General features: G+C 35.7%; 1 protein-coding gene across 1 annotated transcript; it reads left to right on the forward strand.

The window, feature by feature from the left end:
- TDRD15 (tudor domain containing 15) lies at positions 1-25,261 on the forward strand. Its single transcript, XM_066237555.1, is given in 9 exon segments — positions 1-3,415; positions 3,418-3,804; positions 3,807-4,653; positions 4,655-4,749; positions 4,752-5,693; positions 5,696-5,856; positions 5,858-5,955; positions 6,008-6,216; positions 25,083-25,261. Coding segments are annotated over 9 exon segments (6,333 nt in total).
- The last annotated feature ends 465 nt before the right edge of the window (positions 25,262-25,726 follow it).

The raw sequence follows: 25,726 nt of genomic DNA on the forward strand, positions 1-25,726 counted from the left end.
ATGGATTCTACATCTCTATTACAAACATTTATAGATACGGATCTGACAATATCACATATAGAATTTTGTCCCAAGAACATTCTGGTGAAGTTTCAAGGCAAAAGCAATATTGAATATGAGTTTGACTACCACATATTGCAGAGGGAAATACAGCATGTTCCAAAAGTGAAAAGTAATGTTGAGATTGATGAATTTTGTTTGGTAGAAGACAGAGTATCTGGAGAATGGCAGAGGGGCAGAGTTTTGGAAAAGAAAAATGAACTCTATACGGTGCTCCTCATAGATCATGGAGAAGAATTAAGACTTGGTAGTATGCAGGTTGCTTCAGCCTATGACAAGTTATTTGAACTACCACCACGGATAAAATTTGGTATTTTTGCAAATATACTACCATTTGGAGAAAAATGGTCTCCCAAGGCTTTGAATTACTTTAAGTCATTAGTAGGACTACAAGTGAAAGGTTGTATACAGGATATTTTGCCTCTTCAAATGATTCTTCTTGAAGTGCCAAAAATTATATCCCAGGTTCTTGAATTAAAATTGGGAAGACTTATTGATGGCGACTCATTTCATCTTATCGTGGAAATGTTAGAAGAATTCTCACAACAAATGCCTGATTTATCACAACATAAGATACTTGAATTATCATTAAGTAGTAATGATACTTTACTTCATATCCAACATGTTTTGGATAATTTGCTGCCATCTTTGTCAATAGGTAGCATGGAAAGTGTAAAGGTATCATCTGCACTGAGCCCAAGTAAATTTTATTGTCAATTAATTAAATGGATTCCAGAGTTAGAAGACTTGACAGTGTGCATGAATTTGCATTATGATATCAGTCAAGAAAGCAGTCCTACGTGTGATAATTTTGGACTACTGTGTGTTGCCAGAAGGAGAAATGGAAAGTGGCATAGAGGCATTCTTCAGCAGCTCTTGCCCAACAATCAAGTGAAAATTTGGTTTATGGATTATGGCAGTAGTGAGGCTATACCCTCAAACCATGTAAAAAAACTTAAACAGAGTTTTCTTTCAGTACCATTATTTGCATTTCCATGTTCTCTGACACACTTACACAGTCCAGATCTAGATGCAAAGAAATTTCAACTCAGTATATTTAAACAAGCCTTGTTAGGACAGACAGTATATGCATACATCGATCAGCTCAATAAGGATGAGAATTTGTATTATGTGACATTACAAACTCAAGAGTCTACAATTAATCCTAAGCATCTGCTGAAGACTGCAGGCACACAAGTATTTTGTCCAATGTCTGATTTAAAAATATCTAATATATTGAGAGAGACTAGTGAGGTAAACAGATTTGCAGTTGAGAGTTTTATTGGAAATACTGAACAGCTGATAGACTCTTTAAATAAGAAAGATACTTTGAAAGTACGCTTTCCTATTAAAACTGTAGAAATGGAGATAGAAGATGCCTACATAGCTTTTGTAGCATATATATTAAACCCATCAAATTTCTGGGTACGCACCAATAAACATCAGAGTGAATTTCAAGATATAATGAAAAGTATAAACAAATTTTATGACTTGTGTGAAAATGATGAACTGATTCTAAGAAATCCAGAACCTGGATTATTTTGTTGTGCGAGATATAGCAAGGACAGACACTTTTACAGAGCTGTCATTACTGAAATTAATGGTTATAAGATTAATGTTTACTTCTTGGATTATGGAAATACTGATTCCATACCATTTTCTGATGTAAAAACTTTGCTTCCAGAGTTGTGTGAATTGCCTGCCTTAGCCATGTACTGTTCACTTGCACATATATTTCCTGTTGAAGACATATGGGTGAAGGCTGCAAATGATTATTTTAAAAAAATTGTCTTAAACAAACCAATTTTGCTCCAAGTTATAGCAAAAAAAGATGAAAAGTACACTGTAAATATTGAGAGTATTGAAACCTCAGAAACGATGGATGCTGTCTCTCTGATGGTGCAAGCTGGATATGCAGAATATTGGGAAGTGGAACCAAACTCTTTAAGTCAATATTCAATGTTAAAGTCTAAAAACAAAGTCAATCTTAAGAAGATCTTCTCTGCCATTTCTGAAAGACCTAAATGTAAAAAGTATAATTCAAATAAGCTTAAAAAAAGTAATTTGTCTTTGTTAAAGTCCTCAGCTATTAATTTCTCAAATTTTAAAAATCATTTTACCTTGTTAATGTGTCCTGAGTCACCATGGCCCTATAAAGAACATATATTTCAACCAGGAAGAGTCCTTAAACTTAAGTGTTCTTACTGGTATGGCCCAGGTGACTTTTCATGCCAACTCCAATGTAAGTTAGAAGACTTAAAATTACTGATGGAACAAATTCAGAATTATTATAGCATTCATTCTGATCCTTATGAGATTGGGCAGATTGCTTGTATTGCTAACTATTCCAAAGATAAGAAGTGGTATAGAGCTGCTATTTTGACTCAAGTATCAAATAAAGAAGTTGATGTTGTATTTGTTGATTATGGTTACCATGAAAGAGTTTTAATTAAAGATCTTTGTGCAATTAATCCACATTTTCTTTTTCTAGAAGGCCAAGCCTTCAGATGTAGACTTAACCATTTAGTTGAACCCATTGGTTGTAAATTATTAAGTTGGACAAGAGAAGCATGTAGAGACTTAGGAGATTTTATTTCTTCATCTAAAGGGCTACTGACTTGTGTCATCTATGCATTAGTTCTTATACGTCCAAATAGTTTATGTCATTTAGTGGATTTACAAACTCCACTTACTAGTGCAAAATAATTTCTTATTACTCGTGGCTCTGCACAGTATAGTGCATTACCAAAGCCAAGGCCATCTTCAGATAGTCCTTACAGTTACTATTATTCCTCCTTTAATATAAAAATTGGAAGTGAGGAAGAAATATATATATCTCATATATATAGTCCCAAAAAGTTTTATTGTCAATTTAGTAGAAATAACAAAGACCTAGTGATGATAGAAACAAAAATTACAGAGGTTAATAACCTCAAAAATTGTCCAAATTATTCTAGCAAAAAGAGATTGTGCATATGCCAATATGTAGAGGATGGTCTCTTTTACAGAGCTTTAGCAATACCAAAGTCAGATTCATTATCTGACTTCTTGGTTTATTTTGTGGACTATGGAAATAAGCAATTAGTAGAAGGAAGTATGTTGAGGGCTATTTCAGATCAGTTTCCAGAGTTGCTTTTTACACCTATGCAAGCTGTTAAGTGCTTTTTGTCAGATCTTAGAGATGTAGATATTCCAGCAGAAATCAATAGCTGGTTTGAAGATAATTTCTTGGGAAAACCGTTAAGGGCTGTAATATGGTCCCGGGAGTCAGATGGCCAGCTTGGTATAGAATTGTATAATGGGTATCAATATATAAATCAGAAAATTAAGATGTTGCTTCATGCTTATGGAAAAAAAATTGTGACCCAGAGCACTGTGTGGAAAAGGGTCATAAAATAAATGAGAGTAAAAGACTTGCTGTTTCTTTGAAAGACAAATTGGAAAACCGTCACCATGATATGAGAAATAAAACTAGTCTAGTAACATACTCTGAAAGCAAAATACGTCAATTTGTGAATTCCAGAAATATATCTGCCAGGCTTTTGAGACCATCAGTTTGTTATAAAATTGAACCTGTGTCAAAAAACAAAATAAAGAAGTTTTTGAATGAGGGACTTAAGAACAAAGCTGTAAAAATTGCCGCTGGATCTACACATACCCTTGATGAAAGTGATGTGGGCAAGAAATCAGTAAGGATTGCATTGCAGCCTTTTAGCAGAGAATTACATCAAGCAGCCTCACAAAACCCGATGGTCTTACAAGACCACAGATCAAAGACCTTCCTCAACCCAAAATTTACTTGAATGCCAAAATGAAAGGATACGTTTCTAAAATAAGTAATCCAGCGAGTTTCCATATTCATCTTGCCGAGAATGAAAATGTAATTGTCAGACTTGCAGATGCTCTAGATGAAAGCAGAGCCAAGATAGTGAGCGAGAGAACATCAGTGAACCCTGCAGTGGGAGATGTAGTAGTTGCAGAGTACCCTACTGACAATGCCATTTACAGAGCAGCTATTCAGAAAATTCTGCCGGGAAATGTTTCTGAAGTGGAATTTATTGACTACGGTAACACTGCGGTAGTAAACTTATCTAAAATGTATGAACTCGCGAGAGAATTCGTAACTATTCCTCAGCTAGGACTCCATTCTTTTCTTAGTGGAGTCAAGTGGAATGAGCCTAGTGATATATGAGACAGCAACACTGTAGATTATTTTGCTTCAAGAGTAAGCAACAAAACAGTGTCTTGTGAATTTTTGAAAAAGCATGAGCAGAAATGGGAAGTAAATATAATCTGTGATGAACAATGTGTCATTAATGAGCTACTGAAATGGACAGCTTGTTCAACACAACAGAGTACTGTACTGCAGATGCCTCGGGTGGTTTCTCAGAAGGTGAGGCCTGGTGATGATAGTGAGGTAAAGAAAGGAATCTCGAGTGAATATGAAGGTACTCTGATCCTTCAGCCATCCTACCAACAGCTGGTTAATATGCCTTTTGAGCAGTTAGAGTTAAAACCTGGATAACTTGAAAAAGCTGAAATACTTCATGTTTCAAAAAGTGGGGCATTTTATGTGAAATTCAAAAATAAAAATGTTATCAGATTTAACAGTATTAATTACCAAAGAGGTGAAAAAACCTTTTTCATCAATGGAAAATATTGAAAAAGGCTTAGAATGTTTGGTGAAATCTAAAACACTCTGAAGTGGTATCGATCAAAAGTAGAAAGGAAGGGTGCCGATGAGAAAGTGCTTGTTTTGGATGGAGATTGCAGTAGGTATGAAACAACACCTTTCTGTAATATCAGGGTGCTTAGTAATGAAATTAGAGATATTCCAAGACAAGCTGTGCCTTGTAAATGGATTTGGTTTGAAAGTCTTAAGAACATGTCATTTGAGACCCTTGTTCCTTTATTTGCTCATTTGGAAATAAACATTCTTTTCCTGAAATATTTATACTCTGCCTGGGAAGTAGAGATTTTGGTAGATGGCATGTCACTTTTGGAATATTTAAACTTAAAGGCAGTTCATGTTGAAGAAAACAAACTGAGATCTTCAGAAATTATTTTCATTGTGGCATCTAAGACTCCTGTGTCATCATGTACAAGATCATTTACTTGGGCACGACTCCCAAATGGTAGGCGATATGCTGGTATTGCCACTGCTGTTTCTGACCCATCAGACTTCTGCATTCAGTTAGAAGATTTCTTTGACACAATGAAATCTGTCTTTATGTTGCTTTCTGATCTCCCAGAAAACTTACAAACAGTATCTCAAGAACACATTATTTCTGGTTCTAGCTGTTTGTTCAAATATGAATTGGAAGATCAATGGAATAGAGTAGAAATTTCTGAAGTCTCTGATCAGTCTGTACTTATTGTGTTGATTGATTATGGATTTTCCATTTACATACCTTATTCAGATATAAAAAATCTTAAAGTTATTCCTGAGGAACTTCTGAATTTGCCAAGGCTAAGTTATCCTTGTGTCTTATATGATATCTTACCTGCTAAAGGGAAACATTGGAATGAAGAAGCCACAAGTTGTTTTCTAGATTTCCTAAGTAAACCAGGCTTAGTTTTTCAGTTTAGGGAATATAGTTTTGAAATAAAACTGAACGTAGATGTCATTTATGAGAAAACAATCTGGCAGATATCTTAGTCGCATCTGGTCTTGCAATATATTCTGATGATTCAGATCATCTTGATGTAGTTGCCAGTCCTGGATCTACTAAAATCCAATATAAATCACAGAGGAAGCCTGTTTTCTCATTGCTAGATCGCAACTGTTACAAGAGAAAAAAATGTAAATTGTACATGCACTGAGAAACAGGAATTAAAAAAGCAGAAAACTATAAAGAAGAAAGTTGTCTGCCGAAAAGTTTTAAGGAAAAGCCATATTAGTAAAAGATTATGTTCTAGAAACACTGAGGAGTAAGGTTGATGGTGGAAAACATAATCCCCAAAATACCGTTGCATTTGATAAGTGTGCAACAGCTTCATTTTGGGAACTACCTAACGATTTGAAGAAAAACGTTTGCATTAAAAATGTGTTCAAAAAGCTACCAGTTGAAGAAATACAGGAAAAGAACACAGTGGACTTGACAATAGCAGTAAAATCCCTGCATGTTAATGAGAACATCTCAGAACACTTAAAAGGTATGTAGCCATTTTTTTCTTTTTTTTTTTTAAATAAATTTTTATTAATGGTAATGGGATGACATTAATAAATCAGGGTACATATATTCAAAGAAAACATGTCTAGGTTATTTTGTCATTAAATTATGTTGCGTACCCCTCGCCCAAAGTCAGATTGTCCTCCGCCACCCTCTATCTAGTTCTCTGTGCCCCTCCCCCTCCCCCTAACTCTCTCCCTCCCTCCTTCCCATGTCCTCCCTCCCCCCACCCCTGGTAACCACCACACTCTTGTCCATGTCTCAGTCTCATTTTTATGTTCCACCAATGTATGGAATCATGTAGTTCTTGTTTTTTTCTGATTTACTTATTTCACTCCTTATTATGTTATCAAGATCCCACCATTTTGCTGTAAATGATCTGATGTCATCATTTCTTATGGCTGAGTAGTATTCCATAGTGTATATGTGCCACATCTTCTTTATCCAGTCTTCTATTGAAGGGCTTTTTGGTTGTTTCCATGTCTTGGCCACTGTGAACAGTGCTGCAATGAACATGGGGCTTATGTAGCCATTTTCAAAACGATTCTTTTTTGAAGATTCTATTTTTGATTCTTTACAAGTTATTTTATTTATTTTTTTACAGAGATAGAGAGAGAGTCAGAGAGAGGGATAGACAGGGACAGACAGACAGGAATGGAGAGATGAGAAGCATCAATCACTAGTTTTTTGTTACGCATTGTGACACCTTAGTTGTTCATTGATTGCTTTCTCATATGTGCCTTGACCACGGGCCCTCAGCAGACCGAGTAACCCCTTGCTCGAGCCATTGACCTTGGGTACAAGCTGGTGAGCTTTTGCTCAAACCAGATGAGCCCTCGCTCAAGCCGGTGACCTCAGGGTCTCGAACCTGGGTCCTCGGCATCCCAGTCCAACGTTCTATCTACTGTGCCACCACCTGGTCAGGCACAAGTTATTTTTTTTTGTACTAAGATTATCCAAATTGAAAATAACCTACTGTAAGAAAATTTGCTAGAAAACCTGAATACATGAATAAACTGGTAGTGATCACTTAACTATTTTACAAATTTCAAGGGATACACAAAACTCATGATGGCCCATAGATCTGAAATTTAATAAATCTTACTGCTATTAGTAAGCTTCCTGGGCTCATTTTGAAGAATCAGTTTTCTATTATGTATTTTTTTTTGACAGAGACAGAGAGAGAGTCAGGGAGAGGGACAGATAGGGACAGATAGGAAGGGAGAGAGATGAGAAGCATTAAGTCTTTGTTGTGGCACCTTAGTTGTCATTGATTGCTTTCTCATATGTGCCTTGACCTGGAGGGGGGGGGCGGTTGGCTGCAGCAGAGCAAGTGACCCCTTGCTCAAGCCAGCGACCTTGGGCTTCAAGCCAGTGACCTTTGGGCTCAAGCCAGTGACTATGGGGTCATGTCTATGATCCCATGCTCAAGCTGGTGAGCCCTGACTCAAGACGGATGAGCCCGTGCTGAAGCCAGCGACCTAGAGTTTCGAACCTGGGTCCTCCACATCCCATTCTGATGCTCTATCCACTGTGTGCCACTACCTGGTCAGGCTCTATTATATACTTTTTATTTTATGAAATATATATTTGGTTTTTCTTTGCATGTGCTTTTAGTATATTGCCAATGCCATTATATTTATCGAATAAATTGACCAGCATATTTTTAAAAACTTTTAGACATCAAACTGATTCTGAAATATTAAAAATTTTACTATTTTGTGTGCTATAGCATTATCTGATTCTGTTATGCACATTATATTTTATTTTCTATATGTAATCCTAAAAATTTTATAGGCTATAAAGAATGTTCCCTCTTTAATATTTATTATGACTTTAGTAACAGATCACTTTTTTTTCAATAAGTGGAGATTTCTTGTTTTTATTGATGTATTTTAGAAAGAATATTACATTTCAGTTTATATTTAGATATCTTATAATGAATCAATAAATACTTTAAAATTAGCCTTTTATCTTTTTTGTTTTTAAGCATTTATTATTTTATTAACAGTTATGTTAGAGTGCTTACTATGTTCCAGGTACTGTGCTAGGAGTTTTGTATGTATATATTATCTCATTTAAAGCCTACCACAGCTCTATGAAGTAGGTTGATCTTACGGTTTAAGTGAAGTCTAATAACTAGTACCCCAGTTTTTTGCTTGAATTTTAAACCACTTTAAGAGAGAGACAGGAGAAAGACAATGACAGGAAAAATATCACATTTATTAAAAAAGCCAAAGGCAATACTGATGAATGTGGCACACATCCATGGGCAAATGGGTTAATTCGTGAATACATTAATTTAGACTTACATGGGCACAGAAGATAGTTTCCTCAAATGGGAGGCCTACCTCAAACTTACAGCTTGAAGTAGTTATCTTCAAAAAGAAAGGGAGGGTAGGGACAGACTAATCTAATACATACCTTTTGTTCCTTCTAAATGGACCAGTCACATTACCCTTACTCCTGGTGTGGAAGAGCAAAGAGTGAAATGTGTTACACTAATAGTGAGGTGAGCACCTCACTATTTTATGGACGAGGCTCCGGAATATAGACTGCCCGTGGATATAAAGTTTACCAAGGAAGGAGCTGAGACTTTACATTCAGATGTTTCTGACTCCACAGTCTCCTTTTACTTAGTGCTTATATTGCCTTTTGAAAGGTAGTTAGATTATTTGAGGAGGAGTTTTCTATAAACTCTTGGTCATTCGTCCATACGTTTTTATGTCTTATATTATTCCTTTACCTGCATGCGTGTGCTCCTTCTTTATGTTTCCCCATAAACTCTGTAAGAGCCTCCTCTCAGCCTCGACTTTCCTCCCAGCCCCGTCATTCCCAGCACACAGCAAATCAATAAGTGAATTAAGGTGAGAGCGGCTGCTCAGAAGCAGTTAGAGAACTAAATATTAAATTATATACTGGAAAATAAAAAATTGAAGTCCCATTTAAGGAAAAGTCATAACTTTGATGAGACAAATAAAAAGAAACAATGTTTTTCTGGACTAAGAATAGACCAAAATACATGCTCTAGTCAAAGTTTTAAAGCAAAATAATATATATAAGCAAACAACAGAAAACTGGTTTAATTGCCTTGAATGCTATTCTGCCTTCTACTACCTCTATGACTCTGCCAAGGGCAACAGTAACCACTGCTGTTTGTTGCTATTGCCTGTGGGTGCTCTGAGTCCAGGGAAGCGTGGTTTTTAGTTTGAAGACATCAGTAATTGAAACTCTCTGGATTATGGAAAGATTTAGAAAAGGGGCTCTAACAGCAGTGCTCTCAAGTAGGCTTTGCATTGGAATTAACAAAGGAAATGAAGAAAAATTCTGACACCTGGGTCTCACTTTTAGTTTCTGTTTTAATCAGTCAGGCTGTGGCCTTGCCCTTAGGACTTGAAACTCCGCAGCTGGTTCTGATGGACAGCCAAAGTTGAGTTTTGTGGAGAAACTTCCTTATTTATTTTGTGAGAGAGAATAATTCTGGACTATGTGTGAAAACAGTAATTCTGTGTTAAACTTAATTACCAGTAACTATAATAGTAAAAATGACATTGTGTTAAAAATGGCCTTAGAAGGATAATGCATTTATTTTGCCTTGCTCAGGTATTGTTTTAATTATAGAAATTGCTGCCCTTATGTTTAGAAAATTTTCTTAACTTTCTCATAGTTTCAGCTTACTATAAATAACTAATATTTAATTTTCTAAGTTAATTGTTTTTATTTTCAGACTCCTTTCTTCAACAGCCTAGGTGATGAAGCAGTGCTGACGTTGACGTGTGCTGCCTTCCTGCAGTTCTTTTCAGTTCTCACAACCAGCCAATGCAGTTATTATGATCTACAGTGTACAGGTGAAGAAACTGAGGCACAGATAGATTTTAAAGCTTTCAGAGTCAACTCTGAGAGAAACCTTAATGGCAACCATTTTTAGAAAGGAACGTTTTACCTGATGTTTTAAATTTGAGGTAATACATAGACATTTAAAAGGTGACTGACAGACATGTAGCATGTCAGAGTGAAGTTTGAAAATAGAGAATAGTAAGGGATACAGATTTCTGAATCAGTTGCATTGAATTTCACATGGAATCAAAGCTTTTTAATCCATCTGTGCTTCAGTTTCTTTGTCTGTAAAAGGTAGATCATAATAATAACTCCTTCATTGGCTGGTTGTGAGGATTTCATTAAGTTAAAACATGTAAAGCATTTTTACTGGTACCTGGTATATAGTAAATGCTCATTAACTGTTAGAAATACTAGTAATCATCATAAGAACACTACTACATTTGTTTTGAAAATATTTTGTGAAATAGTAACTTAAATTTCTGATACTACTCTGCAAGAAACAAATACGTAGGACAACATACATATATATACACAAACACATAGAGAAATGGTTAGATTAATGGTTAAATTGCTATTTTGAAGATAGGATTTATGATTAAGAGACAATTATAGTTTTAAATAAAGACTAGAATAGGTTATATGCAGTTTTCCAAAGTGTGTATATATATTACTAATTGTTTAAGGAAAAATGTTTCTATTTTTTATACTATATGTGTAAATATATGTTATAGTAGATGTATGGTTTATTTATGCCATATTCTACTCTGTTGTGACTTTTAGGAATTGTTAAGTAAAAAAAAATTCTGATTATGGCGGGAAGTTTCAAAATAAAGTCTTGAGTAATTCTTAATGAAATTTATAATGCTTTGAAACTTATAATACAACATCCTCATTAATTTTTGCTTGTTTTTCAGTAGAGGGAGATGATAGCTCTGATCAGTTATGCATCAGTTTGGCAACAAATGCTTCATAGGACACCCAGTAATTACTCTTTGTTTTAGATGTTTCAGACACATAATAAAAGTGGTAAGTATAAGACAGCTTTTAATATTTACATACATGAAAGGAATCTAGACTGTTCAGATTATTTCTTCAGGAGGCAATGATTGGAATGTTACAGACATTTTATATGACCAAGAATTGTGATCATATGATTTGAAAAAAGTTACTTAGGAAATATGGCTCGCCTCTAAAGTACAGTTGACCCTTGCACAGCGCTGGTTTGAGCTGTATGGGTCTGATTGTATGTGGATGTTTTTCAATAGATATACAATCAACCTTCTGGATCCCCAGGTCTCCCATCCTCAGATTCACTCAACTGCAGGTAGTATTTTCAGTCCAAGACGGGAATCTGTGGCTGCGGAAGGCTGATTGTATGCATTGTTCTACACTGTTTTCTGTAAGGGACTTGAGCATCTGCAGATTTGGGTATTCACTGTGGGGATTATTTCATATGCCAATAAGTGAAATTTTAGTCCTCCCTTTCCAATTTGGATGGCTTTTTTTCCCTTGCTCAATGGCAGTACTTAGCACCTCCAATACAATATTGAAAAGAAGTGGTGAGAGCAGCTGTCTGTGCCTTGCTGTCTGTTTTAGGCGAAAGGCCTTCTGTTTTTCACCATTAAGTATGATGTTTGTGTTGGTTTTAACACTTAATCATGTTGAGGAAGTTTCTTTCTCTTCTAAGTTAATTGAGTTTTTGTCATGAATAAATTCTTGCTTGAGCTAATAATTTCCTTGGTTAACTAACATTTTTTTCTGCTTCTTTTCCTATCTTTTTTATTATGTGCTAGACAAAGCCATTGCAGATGTATATTGTTGTAGCTTTGTGTTATGTTATCTTCCTTTAAGGGTTTTAGTTTTTGTTCTAGTAGGCAGTGAAATTGTTAGTGGATCACTTGGATCCTCAAGGTTGAGTTTAAGGTCAGATCTGTTTCAGCTAAAATGTTGCAGCAAGTTGCAGCCATGACTCCTTCCTCCTGTCATTATGTATGCTGACAGTAGCACTTCGGTCTTCGTCACCATTTTTTCCCTAATAAACTGGTGTAGAGGATTTTATTTTCCAAAATAAAATCACAACACTAATTTCTGTCCTCTTTTTCTTCTCTGAAGGTTACAGATAAGTGACACTTGCTGTGTAGCTTCTGAGGCTGAGTGATACGTGGCTGGGCACCTCTAACTTGTTCACTGGGGTGCTTGTGCTTACTGCTGAGTTGCCATATAAAATAACATACCTAATGAATTGAGGAATCGGGCCAAAGAGATTTGCAAGTGACTACTGTATGCTTCCTGGTTCTTCTGTTTGTTTGTTTCTTTTTTTTTTGAATGAGAGTGCTGTGAAGTTGTTCTATGCTGGTCCTACAATTATACGTTGATGAATGTGGGCCAAAATGCCACTCTATTTCCTAAGTCTGCCGATCAAGAGGAACTCTACTTGAGAATCCACTTCTGAGGAGCCTCATCTACACTTGGACCCGATTTAAAGGATGAGGTGTGAAACTGTCCTGATGCCATAAATGGATTGAGACTTTGGATGTCTTGGGGAGGGTGTGCTGTATTTTTCATACGGGAATGATGTGAGTTGTTGAGGGAATACTATGTTACATTGGATTATCCGAAGATTGTCACAGTAATATTTCTCATCTTACATAGTCTTATCCAGTGTGATCTTGCCGTTCCCCTGCAAGGGGTCTGATGGATCTGGGCAGGCTTATGGCTTTCTTGACCAAAGCATAGTGTAGAAGCGATACCATGTAACCTTGGAAGGCTGGGTCGTAAACAGTGATGCTGCTTTTACCTTACTTTGTGACATACTTGTACCTGGTGCCCTGAGCCATCATGCAAGGAAACCACTTTCCACATCCAGGCTGTGAGGAAACCCAGGCCACAAGGGGAGGCCATGTATAAGGACTCATGTCAGTTGTTCTAGATCCTAGCCATTTGCTGTCCTTGCTGAGGTCACTGTGCAACAACAAGCCAAGTTTGTCATGCCCTTGTGTCCAAATTCCTAAGCTATAGGATCCCTAAACCTCATAAATAGTTGTATTTTATACACTAAGCTTTGAATTAGTAACTGGAACAACTGGATAAATTGAAAACCACATTATAAGACTCATTAGACCTTTTGGTGTTTAGTTCAAAATGCTTCATAATCAGTAAAGTATGAGTTTCAATGAAAAAATTTATGAAATATGTGTTAGCTACCTAATAGCTTGCTTATTTATTCATTTATTTGGTTTTAGGATACTAAGTCATGCGGCTGTGTCTGAGTTCTGCATAGGTGATGTGTGACTGTACATTAGTTTTTACTGGTTTATTTGTAAAATTTCCATTTTTTGCATTTTGTTCTCCTTTTTAATTGAAAACTCAATAAATATAATGGTTTTTCAGTTTGTCTATATTTTATACATAATTGATATGAGATAAATGTATATTGATTGAATATTAAATTTTATGATCTTTTCAGAGGGTATAAGTCTTGAGCTTTAAAAATAATGTGAAATGTTACAGATGACTTAAGAAGGAATTATATATCAACTCTGATTAATAAGGATTCTAGTCTCTCGTCTGAGAAACTTTATTCCTGGTAAACTATACATCTAATTTGAATACTTTTATGAGGTAAAGAGTGGAATAAGAAATAATTTTTTTTCTAGCAGTTAGGAAAAAATGATTTCATAATTTTTTGAAGGGTTTTACTGACATCTAGTGGCATTCAATCCTATATGTTTTAAATTCCTTTATAGCTTTATTTTTACTCAACTTTCTATGACTGTCTTAATTTTTAAGACTTTTTTTTTTAAAGAAAAACCATTTCAGGTACCTAAAGTAAGAGTAACAATTTTTTGAGGATGTATATTATACATATGCCTCATATGTGACTTACTATAGATGAATGAATATGATCATGCCATCATTCTTAAGTGTAATTTTTTTTTGCACTTCTTCTTTTCCTTCATTTGGTTGGATTTCTCCTTTTTTCACTTATAGAATTTCTCTACCCCTACCTATGGTAGGTCATGGTAACAGTCTAGATTTTTCTGCATGTGCAGCCCTTTTAGTGCATGAGTGAATATAAACATGTAAACATATAAATATAATGTATGCATTTTTGTTATATGTTTTAGAAAAATAAGACCACTTGTAATTTTCTGCATTCTTACTATTCTAACTTAGCATAACTCTGAAACCTAAGATCAGTAATGTAGTTCTATTTATTCATATAAGTGTATGTCTAATTTTAAAGGTATGAATGAATTTTAATTTGTTTTCAGCAACTTCTCTATGGATAGCTGTTGTTCTTTGCAGTTTCTGCTGCCTTGAATGTACCCACAGTTCACATTTGTGCATCTGTAGCCTAACATTGGGTGACTTTGTTTCTCTGAGGTAGCTTTTTATCAGTGAGATTGAGGGTAAAGGAATGTATTTTTAATTTTAATAGATGTTGCCATATTGCTTTCAAAAGCAAGTGAAATGCCAGTGAACAATATACAAGAATATTTTTTTCCTACTCAACATTAGTAGATTTTATAAGGTTTTAAACATTTTTCCTTTTGCATGAGGGTGTAAAGTGACTTATTAATTTAAATTTCCTGATTACTAGAGAATCTGAACAACTTTTTATGCTAAACTCTGAATTTATTCTTCTATGAGTTTTCTAATTTTAACTTTTGCACTTTGTATGTTAATCCTTTACCCAGTTTACAAATATATATATTTTTTTACAGAGACAGAGAGAGAGTCAGAGAGAGGGATAGATGGGGACAGACAGAAACAAAGAGATGCGAAGCATCAATCATCAGTTTTTCATTGCGACACTTTAGTTGTTCATTGATTGCTTTCTCATATGTGCCTTGATCGTGGGCCTTCAGCAGACCAAGTAACCCCTTGCTCAAGCCAGCGACCTTGGGTCCAAGCTGGTGAGCTTTTTGCTCAAACTAGATGAGCCCGCGCTCATGCTGGTGACCTCGGGGTCTCGAATCTGGGTCCTTCACATCCCAGTCTGACGCTCTATTTACTGAGCCACCGCCTGGTCAGGTGGGAAAGGCTTAGTCTTAAAACTAAACCTTAGGCTATAATGACCCTGCCTGCTTACAGCCTGTCCCCCACACCCAATGCAAACTATAAGCGAGCAAACATATACATCAAATTTGCAAACTTATTTGACCAACACAAAGCATCTATTGGGTTAAGTAATGCAGAAGCCAGGGATCACCTTAGCTAGAGCTCTTTGGTAGTGTGATATATTTCTAGCCACCTAAGATTGGGTTGAGAATAAATGGGAGGTGTGGTGAAAACAGTAAACATAGCCAACTCCTTCAAGTAATTTCATTTTGATGGAGAGAAGAGAGATAACACCAAAATCAGAAGGGGATGAGAGTTAACTCTTTATTTTTAAATAAAGAGGCTCAAATGTACTTAAAAAGCTAATAGAATGATTCAGTTGAGGTAAAAGTTGAATCTGGAGGAGAGGAAAGAAATAATTGTTCGAGTCATGAAGAAGGTAAGGGACCAAAGCAGAGATGTTACAACAGTGTAAGGCCAGTAGCCGTGGCCACCATCACAGCCGCCTGGCCCATGAAGGTTCACATTTGATTCAGACAGACAGTAATGAAACAACAAAGCCAATAACTAGTAGGCCATTACGTTTAATCCTAGCTTGCATCCGGCAGTCAAGAAAATACACACAGTGGGAAAACACTTCCCTTTCCATTCAAGGCTCCCAAAGCCACTGACTCGTCCGAGTATTCCTAGAATCAAAGTTTTCTACCTCATCAGCCTTATTCACCTCTGTTCCCCATCTCCTTCTCTCTGCACAAACTGGCTTCTCCTTCAGCACTCCACCATCTTGGCTGCCTCTCCTATGCAATGCTGATGACAGGATCTGAGCCAATTTATGGATATTTTATATAGGAAAAGATTTAACAAAGTTTTAACTCTTCATACAATTAATGTCTATCTTTTGTTTTTTTTTTCATTTTTATTTACTTTATATTTAATTTTTATTGAATTTATTGGGATGATGTTGGTTAATAAAATTTTACAGGTTTCAGGCGTACAATTCTACAATACACCATCTTGTCTATTGCATTGTGTGTTCACCATGTGTGTTCCCCTCCATCACCATCTGTCCTCCTCACGCCCCCCTCCCCACATCCTGACCCCTCCTGCAGTCTGTGTTTCTGTCTGTAAGTTGCTTTTTATTGAGACACTTTGAGTTTCTCAGATGTAATGAAGAAATCTTCCTCCCATATGAATTGTATTCTTCTAGTTCATACCTTCCTTTTTTATTTTACAAAGTTTTTATTGCCCAAGTTTTATATTTGTCTTTATTTACCTGAAATATAATTATTTAAATAACTTTTAAACATGTATGCACAGTAAATATACATATACACAATGAAGTGCATTATTAAAGAAGTATTACAGAGTGAACACCAGTCATTCAGAACACCTCTGTCCTTTCTGAATTGCTAAGCTGGCCGCATTGCCTTCCTGCTGTTCTTCATAGTTTTGCTTCCTAAACTGCATCTCTACACATTGTAGTTCATTTTCTTGGTTACTAGCCTTAGTATAAATCATATAATATGTAATTTTTTTATATCTCACATGTTTCACTTAACAGTTTCTGAGTTTCATCCACGTTGTGGTGTGCGACAGCAGTTAATTCATTCTCTTTGCTGTATGTTATTCCATCGTGTGAATATATGACTCCTTCTCTGTTCACTGTTCATGTCTCTTTGGATTGTTTTCAATTTATTGAATATATATTTCAAAGACAAAATGATGGCTCATATGGCACAGAATGTCCAGCTTGAGTAGTTCAGTAATTACTGCTCAAAGCGATTTCCAAAGCCATACCAGTTTACATGTCGACAGTGGTTTGAGTGCCAGTTACTTCATCTTCACGAGCACCGAGTGCGGTCTTTATTTTTTGTTTTAGTCATTCTTTTGGGTAGGTATTGGTATCTTACTGTGGCTTTAGTTTGCATTTCTCTGATAACTAATGAAGTTGAACAACTTTTCATGTTTATTGGTCATTTAATTAAGGATTGTTCTGTCTTGGTCACTTTTCTATGAGGTGGACACTTTCTTATTGATTTATAGAAATTCTTTATGTATACATATTCTGAAGAAAGGCTCTTTGTTGCCAATATCTTTTCTACTTCGAAGCTTGCTCTTTCTGTGGTGGTGATTTTCTTTGTGATTAACTGAAACTCCTATTTATTTATTTACTGTTTTTTAATTGAATTTTTTTAGGGTGACATTGGTTTGCAAAATCATACAGGTTCCAAGTGTACAACTCAACAAAACATCACCTGCACACTGCATAGTGCGTCCTATCATCCCAAGCATCGTCTCTTTCTGTCCCATTTCCCCCCTTTGCTCTCCTCCATCTCCCCTGCCCTATTGTTCCTCCAGCTATTACCACGATGTTGTCTGTGTCTATATGTTTATATATGTATATTTACATTATATTTTATAATTATATATATTGTTTTTGCTTAATCCTTTTACCCTCTTTCATCTGGCCTCCCAACACACCTTTGCTCTGACAGCTGTCAGTCTAACAAAAACTCTTAATTTTAACTGGTTCAATTTATACATTTATTTTCTGTGTTTAATTTTTGTGTTCTGTCAAACAAATCTTTACATACCCCAAGCTGATGAAAACAGTTTCCTAGAAAAATTTTATTTTGCTTTTTTAAAAGTTTGCTTTTAAATTTGATCTATAATTCAGTTAAAATTAATTTTTAAGATAAGATATAAGAAGTGGGTCAATAGTCAGTTTTTTACATATAGATATTCAAGGCCTGACATGTGTCGACCTGGAACACTGAGGTCGCCAGTTTGAAACCCTGGGCTTGCCTGGTCAAGGCACATATGGAAGTTGATGCTTCCTGCTCCTCCCCTGTTCTCTCTCTCTTCTTCTCTCTCTCTCCTCTTTTAAAATGAATAAATAAAATCTAAAAAAATCTTTAAAAAATGAGATATTCAGTTGGCCCAGTAGCATTTATTGAAAGAGGCCATACCTGCCCTACTGCATTGATGGTCGTAAGTCAAATGATTATGTCTTCATGGGTTGTTTTTTGGACTTTGTCTCCTTCATTGGCAATCTCACACAGTCAGTCAGTTCCATGCTGTCTTCATTACTCTAGTTTTACAAGGACTGTTGTCTGCCAGCATCAACGCAGTAGTGTTTTTGTGGTTAAGATTGCCTTAGTCCTTTGCTTTTGCATTTCCATAAACATTTAAAAGTTAGCTTTTGAATTTTCTACAAAAATATGCTACGATTTTCTTTGGGATCTCATGCAATCTATAGCTTATTTAGAGAAGAATACAGCTTTATAATATTAAACCTTCCAGCCCATGAATATGGTTTGTTCTCAGGTTTACTTAGGACCTTTAAAATTCATTTAAAATTTTATAATTTTTAATATATCAATCTTGTATATCTTTAATTAGATATTTCTTAGTATTTGAAATTTTTTATGCTTTTGTTGATGGTATAATTTTTCAAAAGTTTTCAGTTCATTTTACTTTTGTATATTGATCTTATATTATTGATCTTGCTCGGTTTATTTATTAATTTATAATAAAGTTGCTTCTTGAAATGACTTTGTTTTTCATCTTTATGTCTTTAAATTGTTTCTTGCTTTAATGTGCTTGATTTTTGTGAGCATTCTTGTGTCATTCCTATTCTTGGAAAAGCCTTTCACTATTTCACCATTAAGTATGAGATCTGCCAAAGAGGACTTCATATAGGTCAAGGAAGTTTCTTTTCACTTCTAGTTTGATAAAATTTTTAGTATGAATGAGTATTGAATTTTAACAAATGATATGGTCCTGTGATTTTTTCCTATTTTTGTGGTTTATTTCATTGTTTTATTTAAAAATATACTGGCCTTACATTCATGGACTAAATTCCACTCAGTCATGATGGGTTATCATTTTTGTATTTTTCTGGATTTAATTTTCCAAGTTTCAGGTTTTTACCTCTGTAATCATTAGGAAGATTTACTTAATAATTTTTTCTTTAATAACTTTTGAGGTGTTGTTGTAAAGATTAAATTGGTTTCATTAATTGAATTGAAAAACATTTCTATTCCTGTCTACGAGAGATTTTGCCTAAGATTTTTGTTATACTTTACTTTTTTCACATGGTTGCAATATTAGGTTGGATATATCTAAAGAAAATATTTAGTTAACCAGAATATATTTCACTAGAAAATATGTAAACTGAAGCAGAGAAAGAAAAAAGGGAAGTAAAGACAATGCCATAGAACAAATGTGTGGCCAAGTGAAAGCTTCTCATGTGAGTGTAGTTGGAATCCAGAGGGAAGAAGGGAGATGCAGGGCAAAGTAAGTAAGTTTAAAAATACAGTGACTGACAATATATTAAAAGCCCCAAAATCTAGCTAAGGATTCATAAAGTACAAATCCCAGATAGGGTAATTATAAACCAGAACGAAAAATGTTCTGGGCACATCACAGAAAAACTTAAAAAAAAAAAAAGATGAGGAAAAACATTCTTTAAAACAGCCAAAGGAGAAACACACATTACTTAGAAAGGAAAATAACATTTACAGATTATTTCTCAGCACAATAGATGTCAGTCTCATGATAATGGAAAGATACCTTTGAAAGTCTGAAAGAAAATAACTTCTAAAATTCTATTAAAATTAAATTTGTCCTATAATTAGAAAATAACTATTTAGAAATTCTATTCCAAGTGAAAATTTTCTTCAAAATTGAAGGCAAATTATATTTACAGACAAAAATGAGAGAATTTCTCCTCGTAAGGCATGTATTAAAGGAAACACTGAACAAGTTATGCAGAAGGGAGAAGATTCCAGAAGGTAACACAAAAATACAGGATAAAATGAAAGCCAAGTTAAATAGTAAATATGTACATAAATAACTTTTAACTATCAAAGTCATAGGCCATGAGATTAAAGTGTTTGATGGCAACACAGAAGCAAGAAGTGAGAAATGGAATTAGAGTGTTCTACCCCATCATTGTCTAAGAAGTAAAAAAAAAAAAAAAAAAAAGGCTACAAAATCATGGATTCATATGGTAATTTTTGGGGTAAACGTTAAAAGGATTGTGAAAAAATGTGTAACGTTGATAGAAAATGCAATAATAAATTGAATCAAAAGGAAACGAGATAAAAACAGGACAAATTGTAAACAAATGGTGAGACAGTATACATAAACCAAATATATTCTTAATTACATAAATGTCAGTGGTGTGAATACTCCATTTAAGAGAAAAATATAGTCAGACTAGAGGAGAAGGACTAAGACAGCCAGTTAGTGACACCTGTTTCATTCTCTATGGTGGAAGGTTTTATTTCCTCCATATTCCTGCTGGATCCTGATATTGGACTTTTCAATTTTTGCTTATAAACATACTCTGTGTTTCCTCTTTTTTTTTTTTTTAAAGCTTTCCTTTCTTTTTTTTTTTAATTTTTTTTTATTTATTTATTTATTTGTTTTTAGAGAGGAAAGAGAGAGGGAGAGAGAGAGACAGAGAGAGAGAAGGGGGGGAGGAGCTGGAAGCATCAACTCCCATATGTGCCTTGACCAGGCAAGCCCAGGGTTTCGAACCGGCGACCTCAGCATTTCAAGGTCGACGCTTTATCCACTGCGCCACCACAGGTCAGGCTGTGTTTCCTCTTTTTAATACAGAGAGCATAGTGATGTATATTTGTAGAGGTAGTGCAAAGTCAAAAAATGTTTTCATTTTTTTTTCTTAGATCGCATTTTAGATAGATTTTTGCTGGGAAACTGGGATAACTTGGGTGTTTGGGGCAGGCAAAAAAAGAAACAAGTTTTGTTTACAGACTTCAGACCACTGAGCTTTCATGTGGATATTTCTGGGCTGCTTGAATCTGGAATGCAAGAAAATATATTGGGACTGCTCAATTGCTTTTTTTTTTTTGTCCTCCAGACTAACCCCAGTATGATAAATTTCCCTGATCTTATGCTGGATGTAGCCACCCACTTACATGCTGAATATCACCCTAGACTGAAGGAAGAGGCTCAGTTTCTTAGAAAGGATTGATAATCTTTAAAAATTAACTGTTAACTCAGCAAACACTAATTGAAGTCCTATCCTCACTCCACTGCCTCAGACGGCAATATAATTTAATATATCTGATTATATGTGTACTTCTTGAGGACAGATGCTCATCTTAATCTTTAATACTTAAACTATCACCTCAGTTTTTTAATGCTTCATATAGAGCTCACCATATAGTAAATATTTAACAGATATGTGTTGACCTAAGCATGTACAATGCAGCAGGAATTATATTAGCTACAAGAGATGATTCTTCATCGGCAAACATGACCTGCCTTATCTCCAAAGAAGAACACACAGCATGCTCGGACTTTCAGAGTGTAGCAATGTGCAAGAATGAGCAGGCTGGGTAGAGGGAGAGCACCGCGGTGATGACCAGGACGTATGTAAAGCAGCAAAGGCCAGAAGGACGATGGTGGTGAGAGAAAGCTAAATTTTAGTAGAACGAAAACTAACATCACTTTAATTTTTTCTAAAAGGGCTAGTTTACTGTTAAATTATTTTTATTAATTTATCTTTTCACTTTATCCAGAACTGAAAGCATATATGCCGTGTCTGGAACTTTTATTTTCGTTGAACACCAATCACGTTGCCTGGGATATCATGGTCAGCACAGGGAAGGAGCTTTGAGCCTAATCAGTTGTAAAATTTATTCACACATTCTGAATTATTCTCCCGTCAATTTGACATGTGTTCCACATTCTACCTAGTGACCAACAAACACAAGTTCCAAAACACTGGTTTGGGGTTTCTCCTACATTTCATTCATTTCTCTCAAATTGCAGACCCATATGTCCTACTTCTTCCTTGAAATTTTCAACTGGATGTCTAATAGCTAATTCAAACTTAACATGCTTAAAATTAAATTCTTGTTTTTCCTTCCAAACCTGCTGTTTCCCTAGTGTTCTTCATGTTAGTAATTGGCTTCCTGTTCACTTGGTTGTCATGACAAAAACCTGATGTTATCCTTTATTGCTCTTTTTCTCTCATACAACAACATCCTTATTCGCACTATCTTCAAAACAAACTCCTCTTACATTGTCGCCCCTGCACTGCTTGCTACCAGCAGTCTATGCCACCACCGTTCCTGACAGGGACTTCTAACTGGTCTTCCTGCTGCCCCTGTGGCCCTCCCCACCACCCCGTTTGCTCTTTGCCTAGTTGTCTAAGAGAGCCTCTCAAAACCACAATCTGATCCTGTTCACAACTTCCTACGGCTTCCTCTGACACATTAAAATTCAAAGTCCTTAACTGGTACAATAGGCCCTGCACGATCCAGAGCCCTGCTCCCTTCTCCTCTCATCTTCCACTTGTCCTGTCACTCACTGTTTCCATTGCTGGTCTTTACACGTTTTTACCTCAGGTCTTTCGTATGTACTATTCCTTAGCCTAAAATGCTTTTCCATACAAGTTCACGTGTTCAAGACTGCTATTTAAATACTGCCTTATTAGAGAAGCCAGCTTTGACCATTGTCTTTAAAGTAACATAGTCTCACCTCTCCACCTCTTTATTCCCTTATTCTATTTTATTTCATAACATTGATGACAGCCTGACCAGGTGGTGGTGCAGTGGATAGAACATTGGACTGGGACGCAGAGGACCCAGGTTTGAAACCCCAAGGTCACTGGCTTGAGCGCAGGTTCATCTGGTTTGAGCACAGCTCACCAGCTTGAGCAAGGGGTCACTCGCTCTGCTGTAGATGCCTGGTCAAGGCACATATGGGGAAGCAGTCAATGAACAACTAGGGTACCCAACGAGGAATTGATGCTTCTCATCTCTCTCCTTTCCTGTCTGTCCCTATCTGTCCCTCTTTCTGTCTCTCTCTCTCTCTCTCTGTCACACACAAAAAAATTGATGTAAACTGTTAGGGCATATATTTATTTCTATCTACCCCTCCCCCAAGAATGTAAGCTCTTTGAAGGAAAGAAATTGCTCATCTTGTTCACTATAGTCCCTATACTTAGGGCTAATGTTGACATATAATATGTGCCCAATATATATATTTGCTGAATAAAGCATATATAAATGTAGTTTCTGTCTGTGACAGAATTTCTCTTTGTGTTCATTTCAGAGCATACCTTCTTTTTTTTTGTTCTTCTTGCATGAGACTTGGGCTCTAAAGAATGCTGGATTTAATTTGTAAGTATGCCTTTATTTGTATATTTTCAAATCTGTACTCTTCTGAATTATTAAGTTTGTATATTTAAATTTTTTTCCATTGATATGAGAGAGAGAGAGAGAGAGAGAGAGAGAGAAAGAGAGAGAGAGAAAAGAATTCACTTAGTTCCATTTAGTTGTGCACTCATTGGTTTCTTCTCATATGTGCACTGACTGGGGATTGAACCTGTGACCGTGGTGTGCCAAGATGACGCTCTATCCACTGAGCAACCTGGCTATGGGCTGGGCATTTATTTTTTTAAAGGATAATTCATTATGCCTTTTATTTTTTGTAGTTCATTCTCAGGAGGACTAAATGAAAAATGAGATCTTTTAGAATTTAAAAGTAGAAATTTTCGCCACCAGATGGAGACACAGTACTGATTTTTTAAATGATCAGCTGATGATCTGAGAAATAATCATAAAATAAAATAAAATACTTAAACCTAATACTTTGACCTTTTCTTCCTATTTTGTACATTTCTAACAATTTTTATTCTTTAGAGATATTTTTAGCGATATTAAGGAAGTTTGGTATGGTTAGCAAGTTGTAGTAAAAAGGAATCATAAATAGATTCACTCAAACAACAAGGTACTTGGCTAATTCTAAGGTGGAGTTAGGTTGGAAGAGCACAGGCTGTTGAAGAAGGTCAAAATGTGTGGGCAGGGCGGAGTGGTAAGATTTTAGGAGGTAAGGGATTTGTGTCAGTGGGGAAAAGGGCAGTCAGGGAACAGTTTAAGAAGGGGAAATAATTCATGATAAAATAGGTGCAACTAAAATGTGCTTTCCTGTTACAGTGGAGTTGGAAGGCAATGAAGGTCCCAGAGTAAGAGGCTTCCAGAAATTTATTTGTGGCCAGATGTTCTGAGGGATTGTCTAACTGTCCAGGTAAGTTCGAGTTGCCTTGTTCTGTCCTGAATGAACAGAGAAGTTGGCAGATTTTATCACTTTATTCTTTTTCTTTTTTTTAATATAATTTTATTTTTTAATGGGGTGACATCAATAAATCAGGGTACATATATTCAAAGAAAACATGTCCAGGTTATCTTGTCATTCAATTATGTTGCATACCCATCATCCAAAGTCAGATTGTCCTCCGTCACCTTCTATCTAGTTTTCTTTGTGCCCCTCCCCCTCCCCCTTTCCCTCTCCCTCTCCCCCCACCCCCGTAACCACCACACTCTTATCAATGTCTCTTAGTCTTGCTTTTATATTTCACCTACATATGGAATAATGCAGTTCCTGGTTTTTTCTGATGTACTTATTTCACTTCGTATAATGTTATCAAGATCCCATCATTTTGCTGTAAATGATCCGATGTCTTCATTTCTTATGGCTGAGTAGTATCCCATAGTGTATATGTGCCACATCTTCTTTATCCAGTCATTTATTACTTTATTCTTTTTACTTTTGGTGTTTTCCCACAGTGCAAAATAATTTTTCAAGTTTTTCTCTCTGGGTTTCATGAACTTTGCTTCCATGGAAGGCCAAGACAAAAATAAAACAAAAATTTAAATTAAAACTAAAGTTTTTTTTTTGTTGTAATGCTAGGAGAAGAAAAGTATTTTGTGACCTATATGCTGTTTGACCCGAACATTAGAGGGATAATGTGCCTTTTCTCTCCGTCACCTCATGAAGAGGTGGGTGACTTCTGCTTGAGTGTTCTTTCACTCCCTACAAATGGCAATCACCTTTCAACTGATCTGTCTCTCTGTCTGTTCCCTCTCCCTCTTCTGTCCCATTGACCTTCTGTGATCCTGTCAGACCAATGTACCCCAGACAAAGAGGACCAGCGCGTGTCTGACAAAGACTGCGTTCGGCACAGAGTAAAATCCGGACTCTGTGGCATGGTCAGGCCCCGTTACACGACTCTCCCTGTATTCTGGACTCAATGGCTCAGCTCAGGTGCAACTTTTGAAGAGTTCCCTAATTTTTCAGAATGACAGTGACATAGCCTTCTTTTCTGTTCTCATGTATTTGTTTGTATTATTATTTTATCACTTACACTGTATTTGACATTACTGATTTTGATCTTGCATAGATTTTGAGTACTTGAGGTCTGAAATTCTTATTTCCTAGAGTCTTCAGTGCCAAAATGAGGGCAATCAGTATTTGTTCAACCTTTCAATTTTTTGTTTTTTGTAGCAACATGTAGACTTATTCATTTCCTGCTGTGCCATACTAGAGACTTTAGATAACTAATTTGATTTTAAAAATTTTTGCCTTTTAATGTTCTAAACTAGTATAGCCTATAAGGCAAAATGACAAATCAAAGAGGGTGTTATTATTTTAAACCAAAATATAAATAATTAGTTTATGTTACATTACAGTACTATTTCATAGAAATTATTTCTCTTTTGAAAATTATACACAAATTGGACACCTATAAGATCAATTCATAACCTTGT

Source organism: Saccopteryx bilineata, chromosome 6, assembly GCF_036850765.1.
Source record: "Saccopteryx bilineata isolate mSacBil1 chromosome 6, mSacBil1_pri_phased_curated, whole genome shotgun sequence".
NCBI lineage: Eukaryota > Metazoa > Chordata > Mammalia > Chiroptera > Emballonuridae > Saccopteryx > Saccopteryx bilineata.